Raw genomic sequence first — 12,886 nt, 5'->3', positions numbered from 1 at the left:
AGCAGATGTCCTAGGAAGATTCTTCTGCTCCCCTTCCCAGGCAGGGCCCAGGAGCTGCGAGTCTCACTCATCAAGCAATTAACATACCATTTAACCTTTAGCTTCTTGATCCCTGAAACGGATCCGGGCAATAAATCCCTGGCCTTAACAAAGGGTAGGGTGATCATGAACTGTTAGTGCCGTGATCACTTCCCGTAAGGCCTTGGAAGGAGATGGAATTTCCAGTTATCACCAGATGTTGAGTTTGATAATGTCATTGTTCTGCCAGGATGGATACATTTCATACAATTGGAGAATGAAAGAATAGGAATTACTAATTCAGGGACTAAAAGGTGAAATTACCTCCTCATGAAGAATTTTTCTTTCCAGAACAAAACCAAAGTTAGCATTTAAAAAAAAACAACCTAATGAGAGATGCTGTTTATCTTGTATTCATTTTAACATCCTTCAGAAGTTTACAACACGCAAATCAAGACACAATACACTGGTTTTTAAAGAAAAATGTTTAGCTTAAAATTAGCTGTTGGGATTCAAGACTTACCATGTGAAATTAACTGAAGCTATATAATGATTTAAAAGATCGGAAACTGGGCCGGGCGCGGTGGCTCAAGCCTGTAATCCCAGCACTTTGGGAGGCCGAGACGGGCGGATCACGAGGTCAGGAGATCGAGACCATCCTGGCTAACACGGTGAAACCCCGTCTCTACTAAAAATACAAAAAACTAGCCGGGCGAGGTGGCGGGCGCCTGTAGTCCCAGCTACTCGGGAGGCTGAGGCAGGAGAATGGCGTAAACCCAGGAGGCGGAGCTTGCAGTGAGCTGAGATCCGGCCACTGCACTCCAGTCCGGCGACAGAGCGAGACTCCGCCTCAAAAAAAAAAAAAAAAAAAAAAAAAAAAAAAGATCAGAAACTGTAAGTAGAGATCAGTGTCCCTGTCTGAAACTCAGGTATATTTGGGGAACCTCTATAATAAATGCGTATGTGCACACTTGGGATTTTTTTATTGTATGTAAATTGAATTCAAATAATTGTTTATGTATGGATAAAGAAGAGACTGAACTGAAAGCATTCCTGTAGATTTTAGAGAACATCGAACTCCACCCTCATTTTATAGTCACGGAAACGGAGATCATCGGATTTGCTGAAGGTCTCACAGTTCCTCATTGGATTGGAATCACAGAGTGCGATGTGAAGCCTGAAACTTTGATAGAGGCCTCAGTTAACTTAAAAAGTTTATTCTGCCAAGGTTGAGGACGCGCCCGTGACCCAGCCTCAGGAGATCCTGACAACATGTGCCCAAGGAGATCAGGGCACAGCTTGCTTTTATACATTTTAGGGAGATGTGAGACATCAATCAGTATAGGCAAGAAGTACATTGGTTCAGTCTGGAAAGGTGGGAGAGCTTGAAGCAAAGGCAGGAGGACTCCAAGCAGGAAGGGGGCTTGCAGGTCACAGACAGGTGAGAGACGAAGGGTCGCATTCTTCTGAGTTTCTGATGAGCCTTTCCAAAGGAGGCCGTCAGATCTTCATCTGTCTCAGTGAGCAGAGGGATGACTTTGAAGAGAATGAGAAGCAGGTTTGCCCCAGGCAGTTTCCAGCTTGCTTTTCCTTTTAGCTTAGTGATTTGGGGTTCAAGATATTTTCCTTTCACCCCTCGTTCTTCTCCTGAACCAACAGAAAAAGAGGTTCAGGGTGCCGTTGGTCATTTGAAAGGCTGGACTTCAAAACTGCCATTTGCTAGTAACATCCTGACATTCTAATTCAGTCCCATAGCTACTTGCACCTTAACTCCTTGAGGTTATCCTAAACTTGAATCAGGGCAACTGATAACATTGATTTCTGGACACCCAATCCATCCAACTACGTTTCACTTGGAAATTTAAAATTTTAAAATTGTTGAGTTGCAATTGATGTACCTGTACCTTCCTTTGAAGGCTTTTAGGGGAAAAAGGCCACATAAGCAATTTGCTTTTTTTTTTTTTTTTTTTTTTGAGGTAGAGTCTCACTCTGTCACCCAGGCTGGAGTGCAGTGGCGTGATCTTGGTTCACTGCAACCTCTCCCTCCCCGGTTCAAGCGATTCTCCTGCATCAGCTGCTTGAGTAGCTGTGATTACGGGTGTCCGCCACCATGCCCGGCTAATTTTTGTATTTTTAATAGAGACAAGATTTCGCCATTTTGACCAGGCTGATCTGGAACTCTTGACCTCAGGTGATCCCCCGCCACCTCCCACCTTGGCCTCCGTAAGAGCTAGGATTACAGGTGTAAGCCACCGCACCTGGCCACAGTTTGCAGTTTTAATGACACCAGGTGAAAGGAGGGTGTCCTTGAGCAATAGCCTGTATGATATGAGTAGACAGCTATCCGAGCCCTCACTTGAGAAACGGTCAGGGCCTTCCTTCTTTTCCTTCTTACCTTTGCTTGGCCGTAACTCTCATCAGCGGTTTTGCCTTTAGATTTCGAATGAAGCAAGTGAACATTGTTGGGCCGAGCCCCTATAGTCAGTCTTCCCGGGTCATCCAGACCCTGCAGGCCCCACCCGATGTGGCTCCAACCAGCGTCACGGTCCGGACTGCCAGTGAGACCAGCCTGCGGCTTCGCTGGGTGGTGAGTGGGGATGAGAAGGGAGGCTGGAGGCACATGGATCCTGGATTAGCCCAGGGCACACACTCATCCAGGGCTTAGGAGTTTCTTGGTCACGCCTTTGTCCTAGTCAAAACTAATCTCATCGTCAAACCCAAAAGTATTGCATTTTACAATTAGTGTTGGATCTCGAGCCAGCCCAGGAGATCTGATTAATTAGTAGCATTACTCACTCTCTTCTTGGAACGGAGGAATATTCCTTGGGGCAGGAAAGCTGGTGGTGCCTCACGCCGGATCTCTAAGTCCTTAAGCTAGGTCAACATGGAACCAATACTCAGTATTTGTAAGAGACCCAGCCTGATATTTAATCAGAACATTTGCCCACAAAATTAAGCCAAAATGTATTAAAAGAAATTATATGCAGCCAAAGTTACTGACATGGTTTCATTTAATTCACAGAAGAAAAGTTTCAGGGAAAAATAAAGTAGATGCTTCTAAGACTGTTTCCCCCGGGAACGCCTCCTCCACGGAGTTGGCCTCACAGGACAGGCCCATCCCTTAAGACCCGTGAGGGTGGCAGTTCTGAGATGTCAACTCATCGAGGCCCCTTGTTCCTTCCTAGCCCCTGCCAGATTCTCAGTACAATGGGAACCCTGAGTCCGTGGGCTACAGGATTAAGTACTGGCGCTCAGACCTCCAGTCTTCAGCACTGGCCCAAGTCGTCAGTGACCGGCTGGAGAGGGAATTCACCATTGAGGAGCTGGAGGAATGGATGGAATACGAGCTGCAGATGCAGGCCTTCAACGCCGTCGGGGCTGGGCCGTGGAGCGAGGTGGTGCGGGGCCGGACGCGGGAGTCAGGTAAGGGGAAGCCGATTCCCGTCCTTCAGACACCACATTAGAGACGGGGCTGAGGGCCCCTGAGCCTCCAGATCCCAGGCGAGTGGTGTCTCATTGGCCTGTCCCACTTGTGTCTGTCTTGGAGCTTTCCTAATCCTGTGTTAGGCCAGACTCAGCAGGAATTTCCACCTGATTTCATTAGGCCCTCAAGCCATTCCTTGGAAACTGGTGATGGTTTCCAACAGGGGCCCGACTCACATTACTATTTTCTAAATTAGGGATAATTTTCACTACCATTGATGAAAAGCAAGAATGTGTAAAGATCCTATCGGGAAGCTTTAAAATACAAGGTATTCAGGACCTTCTTGTCACAAATTAATAGAGGTAGTATATTAAGTAATCTAGCCTGTGGTAATAAATAGACCTCCAAAAGTTTAATTGCTTGAACATAATAGGAGTTTATTTCTCACTCATATTGTGGTCTAAGGTGGGTGTTTCTGTTTGGCGGGTCGCTCTCTTCCATGAGGTGATTCAGGAACCCAGGCTTTACGGTTCTGTGGGAGTAATCTCCATCTGCACCCAGCTGCCAGCAGGGAAAAGAAGGCAAAGAATGGGCCTCTTCAAACCTGTTCAGGAATGGAACGTCACTCTGTTCATCTCAGTCACGGGGCTCTGCCAGTTGCCAGGAAGAAATGGAGAAGTGTTTTTGGCCGACCTTGAGTAGACCTCTGCTGCACCGTGCTAATGCTGAAAGTAGCCGCCTAATCTTCTAGGCTTTGTGGACTAACTTCCACCAGCCAACGGTGGGTCAGAGGAGCTTTTCTTGCCCCCCTTGAATTTTTAGAAACCCAAGGGAAGGATGGCAATTAACACTCATGAAGGACTCACTGTTACCTGACCCTAGTCCCTTCAGTCTGATCTGAGTTAGTGAGGTTCTGTCTGGAGAAGGAATGAACCAGCTGCATCTCTGCCCCAGGCTTCTTGGATGAGAGTCACAGCATGTGCTTGATAGACGGAGGGGCTGTTCATTCTGGACTAACCTAGGCTGTTAGAAATATGACTTAAATTCCTGACTTTGTCCAGACATAGGATGAAGCGGAGGTGTGAAGGGTTGAGATAGTGAACTGGGTCGGTGGCCAGAGGAAAAGGAAATATGACTTAAATTAGAAATATGACGTAGATTCCTGACTTTGTCCAGACATGGGGTGAAGAGGAGGTGTGAAGGGTTGAGATGGTGAACTGGGTCGGTGGCCAGAGGAAAAGGACAAGACTCCCCCACTCCTTTCCCCAGGGAGCCTAGATCCATTTTGCTTATTGATTCAAACCCTCTTATTCACTCTCTTTTCCTTCTCTTCTCTGACTCTGCGTTAATGAGAATAGTCGGTTCCATTGTTTTTGCTGTCGTAGACATGGCTGTTTCCTGGAGACAGCTCCTGAGCCCAGCTCCTTCCCTTGGCGCTCCGAGGGGACAGAGTCGCCCTTGAAGCTGGGGAGTCCAGAGGTGGCCAGGGCCTGCCTACAGCTGTTTCCACCCCAGAGTCCTCGGAAATGCCCTGGGGCCTACCCTGTCCCCCACCCCAAACCTCCCTGCTTCTGTCCCTGTGCTACGACGCCATGCAAAGAGACAGTCCCCGTGCTGTTGTTTTCAATAGAAAAATTAATTAACTTGCTAGATGCTGGAAACTGCCGTAGGAGACATAGTTGGAACTCAGAGTGACTTTGATGGGAAATGGACAGAAAGATGAGCTAGGAAGCCAAGTGCATGTTGGGTATCAGAGAAAAACCTCGCACGGTCAGTGGGAGAAGGCGGAGGACACGGGGGCACAGGGCCTGTTGGCATGGCTGGAGGTGGCTTTGGGGGGCCGCCATCCTCAGGACGGAGGAGTTTAAAAGGAGGAAAGCGTAGACACTTGGGGGGCCCAGGGCTCCCGGGCCTGGCCTGTCTGCTTCAAAGATGAAGAGGGAAACATGGAAAGTGGTGCCGAGGTGGGAGGGCAGCCTCTGAGGACAGCTGGAGGGAGGACACAGATCGGCTCCCAGCAATAAAGAAAGGGGCCCTGGAGCCACAGGCAGTGCCAGCCCCTCACCTCTTCCTGATCTTATCCAGGCCAGGTGCTGCGATGGGTGCAGATGTGCCCAACACCACCCTTCTACCCTCGAGGGGGCCAGGCCGGGGTGACGAGTCTGCACCCTGGGCTTGGGCCCAGCAGTGCCCAGCACACCAAGGGCACCAGCATATGCCCAGTGTATCTGCAGGTACCACCCGCTGTGTGCCACGGCATGGAAGGGCCTGGGAAGCTCTGTGTAAAGGCTCCTCTTATCCTTTCTTGTTCATTCCCCAGTTCCCACCAGTGACAGGTCTGAACCTGCTGCTGCCCTTGTAGGTTTGGCTGCAATGCACACTGGTTTGCATCGCACACAACCCGCTGGGTTTCCTCAACGCTGGTCCACTGTCGGTCACCAGTGGCAAGCAAAAGCTCCTGTGCCACTTTGTGGCTTTATTTCTTCCTACTTTTCTCGGAGGGCAGGAGGTGAAGGTAGATGGGACGACTCTTAAGCAGTAGCAGGGAGAAGCGGAACCGTGGCTGAGTGGGAATGCTCTCAGGGCGTGGCGTGAACCCTGGAGCCCACCAATGAGAGCCCCGGAAGAGCAGCCATGGTGACAACCAGTATGCTTCTGAGAGGACCAGTGTTTCAGGAGGGAACTGCCCAAGCAGTAGGGTTGGGCCCGGTGTCCCTTGCCTCTCCTTCAGACCGCAGCTTTCATTACGTTCCAAAGGAAAGGTGGAGACGCACCAACACACAGCCTGGGATTGTGGTCACGTGGATTTTGAAAACCTCTGTTACCTTCACTATATGAATCTTTGTGACAAAGAAGAGAACTTGAGAAGTTCAGAGGGACAGTTCTAAATCCAGGAAAAGGCAGGCCAAGAAAATATTTTTTCAAAATTAAAACTTCTGCTATAACCAACAAAAAATTATAGATAAAATATAACTTTCTGAAATCTTAAATGTATTGGCCAGGCACAGTAACTGACACCTATAATCCCAGCACTCTGGGAAGCTGAGTCTGGAGGATCACGGGAGTCCAGGAGTTCAAGACCAGTCTAGGCAGCATAGTGAGACCCCATTTTTACAAAAAATACAAAAATTAGCCAGGTGTGGTGACATGCACCTGTAGCTACTTGGGAGGCTGAGGTGGGAAGATGGCTTGGGCCTGGGAGTTTGAGGCTGCAGTGAGCTGTGATCGTGCCACTGCCCTCCAGCCCGGCCAACAGAGCGGGGCTGTGCCTCAAAAAAATAAGTAAATAAATAAATTCATCAATGCATTCGTAAGAAAAACAGGGAAATCCTCAGGTGTCAGAGGCGTAACAGGAACCAGAAAGAGTTCAGCAGGAAGTGTTGGGCCGGTGCCGCCGCTGCCCTGGGTGGGGTGGGGATTGGGCTGGACCTTTGCTGGTGGTTTCAGGACCTGGGATTAGACGAACTTGCAGGAACAAGAGAGTCAGCTTTGAATCTGTGTAAGGGGAGAGTTAGGGCCTAAACTCCTGCATTTGAGACACGGCTCTTGAAGATCTTTCCCTCCTTCCTAGGAGAGGCTGAAGCTCTGCCTGCAGACGTTTGACTGTGTGTCTACCTGGACTCTGAGTAGAGAATGAAAAGTCAGTCTGTGTCCTGTGCCCCACTCGGGACTGGGTTTTGAATTTGTATTATATGAATGGCCCGGGAACTCCCAGAACAGAAATTAATGTAACATTTGGTTCCAGAAACCAAAAGCACAAGCAACTAAAGAAAAAGTAGATACATTAGACCTCATCAGAATGAAAACCTTTATGCTTCAAAGAATGTCATATAAAGGAAATGAAAAAACTCCCCAAATGGAAGAAAATATTTGCAAATTATGTATCTCATGAGGGATTTATATCCAGAATCTATAAAGACCTCTTACCACTTCACAACAAAAAGACAAATGACCCAATTAAAAACTGGGCAAAGGATCGGCATAGACATTTCTCCCAAGGAGATTTACAAATGGCCGGCAAGCACATGAAAAGATGCTCAACATCGTGAACTGTTAGGGAAATGCAAATCTAAGCCATAATGAGATATCACTTCACACTCTAAAATAAGATGGCTAAAATAAGAAAAGCTGGACAATAACAGGTATTGGTGGGCACAGAGAAACTGGAACCCTTGTACGTTGCTGGTGGGAATATTAAATGATTCAGAAACGTTGGAAAACAGTTGGCATTCCTCAAAAGGTTGAGCAGGGAGTCACCATGCGACAAAGCAACTCTGCTCCTAGGTATGTACCCAAGAGAACAGAAAACATCTCTCTACACAAAATCTTGCACATAAATCGTTCATAGCAGCTTTATTCACAGTAGCCAAAAAGGGAAACAACCAAAATATCCCTCAGTCGACAAATGGATAAATAAAATGTGGTCCATGCATTCAGTGGATGATTCAGCAATAAAAAGGAATGGAATTCTGAACATGCTGCAGTGTGGAGGAACCTTGAAAACATTAGGCTAAGTGAAAGAGACCAGGCACAAGAGACCATATATTATACGATTCTATTTGTAGGAAACATCTAGAACAGGCAAATCTAGAGAGGCAGAAAGTAAATTCATGGTTTCCTAGACTAGGGGACAGCATTTGAGAGGAATGAGAAATGATTGATGATGAAAACAGAGCTTCTTTGGGGGATGATGAGATGTTCCAAAGTTCATTGTGATGATGGTTACACAACTCTGAATTCACTAAAAAAATGTTGAATTGTACAATTTAGGGGAATTGTATGATTTATTAATCATCTCACAATAAGGCTTTAAAAAAAAAACTCAGCCTTCCTGAGATTAATTTTATACAGATAAAATATTATTAAAATAAGTATAGGCTGGGGGCTGTGATTGATACCTGTAATCCCAACACTGGGAGGCGGAGGCAGGAGGATTACCAGGAGCTTGAGACCAGCCTGGGCAACATAGTGAGACTCCGTCTCTACAAAATAGAAACAAAAACTACAGAAAATTAGCCAGGCATGGTGGCACATGCCTGTAGTACCAGCTACTTGGGAGGCTGAGACAGGAGGACTGCTTCAGTCCAGGAGGTCGAGCCTGCTGTGAGCTATGATCACACCCATGCACTCCAGCCTGGGTGACAGAGCAAGACCCTGTCTCTAAAAAAAGTAATAAGTATGGCTCATAGATTGTACACTTTGCTTGTGGTTGGAAGGCCAGGAAGATCTGTGTATAATATCTTCTTACCTTCAGGGAAAACAGTGATCAACTCTTCCTGAAATAGTTATATATCATACCCCAATAAAGGATTTTACTGTCCTCCAAAAATAAAACAGAAAGAAAATACACAAAAAACTAAAGAAACATGGTTTCAGGCCAGACCATCTGAGCAACCAACAGAGGTAAAAATGATTCCTCTCTGGAGAGATATTGCCAAAGCCAAATTATCCAAAATGAAAAGCCTTTTTAAAGATGAATCACAATTGTCAAGCACACAGGCAATAATTTGCCATGAGTAAAAATGACCAGCTTTAAAAAAAGAGAGAGAAAAAGATAGAGGGCTTTGATTACATTAAAATACATACAAGTCTGAGAGAAAATATACAATAACTACATTTAAAATTATTAAAGTCTTAATAAAATAAAGCATTAAAAATTTAAGTAAAGATTAAGGTACCATTTCTTAAAGCAGATTTTTTTTTAGAAAAAGTAAATGGGACACAATCATTGAAAATGAAAGCAGTTTAGACACTGCCAAAAAGAGAATTACCAAATTAGAAGCTAGGTTTGAATAAATAAGTCTTAAAACAACATAAAGACAGAAGATCGAAAATAGATTAAAAGACATAAAAAACAGAATGAGATCTACCACATAGCTAATAGGACTCAAAAGGGAGAGAGGAAGAAAATGAGAGTTACAAAATACACATATAATAGCTGAGAAAGTCCAGGGTTGTTGGAAAGCATTATTTACAAGACTGAAGAAACACCAATCCTGAGTGGAGTAAATAAAACTGAATTCATATCAAAATGTATTTGGTACAACTGTAAAATGCCTAAGAGAAAATCTTAAAAACAGTTGGAGGCCGGGCGCGGTGGCTCAAGCCTGTAATCCCAGCACTTTGGGAGGCCGAGACGGGCGGATCACGAGGTCAGGAGATCGAGACCATCCTGGCTAACACGGTGAAACCCCATTTCTACTAAAAAATACAAAAAACTAGCCGGGCGAGGTGGCGGGCGCCTGTAGTCCCAGCTACTCGGGAGGCTGAGGCAGGAGAATGGCGTAAATCCGGGAGGCGGAGCTTGCAGTGAGCAGAGATCCAGCCACTGCACTCCAGACCGGGTGACAGAGCAAGACTCCATCTCAAAAAAAAAAAACAGTTGGAATGAAAGGCAGATAATCACAAAGGCAAGACCATTTGACTGAGGGGACTATTCAGGAACAACAGAGGCCAGAAGACAATGGGATGGTAATCTTGAAGGAGCTAAAAGCAAATAACTGTCAGTCTCAAATTTTACACCCAGCTGAACTAATCTTCCAGGATTTTATTCAGAAAACAGCAAAGTAAATGCTATATAAAAATGAAGACAATTTAATCAAACTAGAAATACCATTTTGAAAGTTTTTTGAATAACACTCTTTTTTTTTTTTTTGAGATGAGTCTCACTCTGTCACCTGGGCTGGAATGCAGTCGCATGATCTTGGCTCACTGCAACCTCTGCCTCCTGGATACAAGTGATTCTCCTGCCTTAGCCTCCCAAGTAGCTGGGATTACAGGTGCCTGCCACCATGACCAGCTAATTTTGTATTTTTAGTAGAGATGGAGTTTCACCATGTTGGCCAGGCTAGTCTTGAACTCCTGACCTCAAGTGATCTGCCCACCTTGGTTTCCCAAGGTGCTGGGATTACAGGCATGAGCCACCACACCTGGCCAAGAACCCTCTTTAAAAAAAAAAAGTAAACCTATGGCAAAACTGCTGATTTGAAATTCTCTCTTTTTTTCTTCTTTTTTAACTTTTCCAGCTGTTGGAAACCTATCTTATAGTAGTCAAGAGAATGCAGAGGATAATATTTTATGTGTAAATCTATTCCAGGTTTTTTTTCTTCTGACTTTGTTCTTTTCAGACAATCTTATATCACCTTTTACACAAGAACCCTGAGGAGACTTTCTCTAGCAATGTTGTTCATTTTTGTAGACACTGCTATGTTTTAATTAATATTGAGATATAGATTTTGTATCAAAAAAAGCAAGTGGATTTACCTTTGTCCTAGCTGATTGTAGCATGTATGGTGATATGGTTTGGCTCTGTGTCCCTACCCAAATCTCATCTCAAACTGTAATCTCCACATGTCAAGGGAGGGACCTGGTGGGAGGTGATTGGATCATGGAGACAATTTCCCCCATGCTGTTCTCATGATAGTGAGTGAGTTCTCACAAGATCTGATGATTTTATAAGGCGCTCTTCCTCCTTTTGCCCTCTCTTCTCTCTTCTGCCGGCATGTGAAGAAGTTCCTTGCTTCCCCTTCACCTTCCACCACGATTGTAAGTTTCCTGAAGCCTTTCCAGACATGCATAACTGTGAGTCAATTAAACCTCTTTCCTTTACAAATTACCCAGTCTTGAGTATTTATTTATCGCAGTGTGAAAATGGACTGATACATATGGCTAGAGGGGAATCACATATAGCCCTTGCAGAATCCACTGTATCAGCCTCACTGTTTTTCTGTTCATAGTTCATGTTCTGTTCACTTGTTGGGAAGATTTTGATCAAGAGTAGGAATTGTTCTTGCAACTGAAGCTTTGTTTTGTCAGTTATTACATTTTTTCTTATTTTGAGGGTTATAGCTTACAGAAAGGTATTTTTTAGTTTTTAGTTGAATTTCTGTTGAATTAGAAACTTTGGTGCAACACATATCGCTCTGGGAAAAAAAGTTTTGGTTCACGTGTTTCCATCAAAAATTTTATAATTGGGTTATTGATCTTCATTTCAAGACGTGGATGATTCAGATTCTGGACATGTTGAATGCTGGAATAACAGGCTCCCAGGGACCCCTCTTGGACCACTCTCTCCTCTGGTTGGTGTTGGTGCTCCGTCTCTGTCCCTCCTTCCACCTGCGGAATCTCAGGGGCCCAGATGTTGCAGGCCTTCAGCTCCCCCACCTTGTGTTTAGCTCGTCAGAACGGAGATTTCACAGCCTTCTTCTCTGGGAATCTCCCCACCTGTGACTGGCAAGGCCCTCCCAGGTGCAGCAGTTTTGACTTTGTGCCTTCCCTGACCCTACTAACATCTGACACTTACCCTCCCCAGCAGAAAACTCAGTCCTTTTTTGAGATGGGGGGAGGCAGGGAGGAGATGGGGAGGTGAAGGGGTTGCCAGGGCTGAATGGTGGAGTGGACCCAATGGAGAGGGAGAGGGATTGGAGAGAGAATAAAACCACGGCCCTTTGTCTGAAATAAGTCTCCCCTCAATGGAAATAGCAGCTCCTGGGAGCTTAGGAACGGTCCAGTGGGCAAGAGTGCTGAAAACACGCAGGGAACACAGAGCAGAATGCTCGGAGCCACATTTCAATGAAGTTTACAGTTTGGAAGTGCAGTTTAACAGGTTCTGTGACATGATATATTATGATATATTCTAAGGATAAATGAGGGCTTCCAAACCAAGAGAGACCACATGAGGAGGAACAGCAAGCTGCATAGTGTGAAATCCTACAGAGGGGAGAGAAAAAAATGAAGGGGAAAAGAAGCCATGGAATGGCTTTGTTTTTAATGAAAGGGGAATTCTCAAGAACATCTCAAAACATGAAGATGTCAGGTTGGAAAGGGAGTTAAATCTACTTCAAAATAGATGATGGGTAAGAGGTTTCTTTTTCAGTTCTTGAAAACCTTGCAGCTTCATGGCAGATCTTGTCTTGGTAGGATTTAAATGCGCTGAATTTTCCATCCTGAACTCTGCCATCTTCTCCACTTTAGCCACCTCACCTCCCTGTCTCTGTGTGAGAAATTCAGCTGCGTTCAAAGCCCAGTCAGTGTCCGAATTGCTGCAATCCCCAGGTTGCCCTCATTCTCCAAGGACAGGGTTGGCTCTCCAGTAAACACATGCTCATCCCACCACATCTTAGAAAAACAGCCGTGATTTGTAGGTCTGTAGGGAGAATTGGGCACTTAGAGTTTCAAAGAGTGACCCACAGGAAGCGGTTAAGGATTACAGAAGTGGACCATTTGTGTTGCTATGACAATGGCCTTTTTACAGACAGGGACAGAGGTTTTAGAACCTGGTACCAACATCTTGGGCATACAGTGTTTGGTGTTCTTACCTTACTCTAAATAAATTCGGATATGTTGTAGGTTTACATTTTTTTTTTAATGTTAGTGCCCACTTTAGCTCATAGTTGATTCAAGGCCCCAGTTTACCAAACTTTTGTATAAAATGAGCAATGTGCA

At 45.3% G+C, this 12,886-nt stretch overlaps 1 protein-coding gene across 1 annotated transcript in view; it reads left to right on the top strand.

Annotated features, from left to right (window-relative positions):
- The window catches only part of SDK1 (sidekick cell adhesion molecule 1), a 990,930-nt gene that overhangs the window by 835,003 nt on the left and 143,041 nt on the right, over positions 1 to 12,886 (top strand). The window contains 2 exon segments of the mRNA XM_033191941.1: positions 2,455 to 2,605; positions 3,204 to 3,441. Coding sequence (XP_033047832.1) covers positions 2,455 to 2,605; positions 3,204 to 3,441 — 389 coding nt within the window.

This window comes from Trachypithecus francoisi, unplaced genomic scaffold (assembly GCF_009764315.1).
Source record: "Trachypithecus francoisi isolate TF-2019V2 unplaced genomic scaffold, Tfra_2.0 Lachesis_group4, whole genome shotgun sequence".
NCBI lineage: Eukaryota > Metazoa > Chordata > Mammalia > Primates > Cercopithecidae > Trachypithecus > Trachypithecus francoisi.
This window is presented reverse-complemented; position numbering and strand designations above follow the sequence as displayed.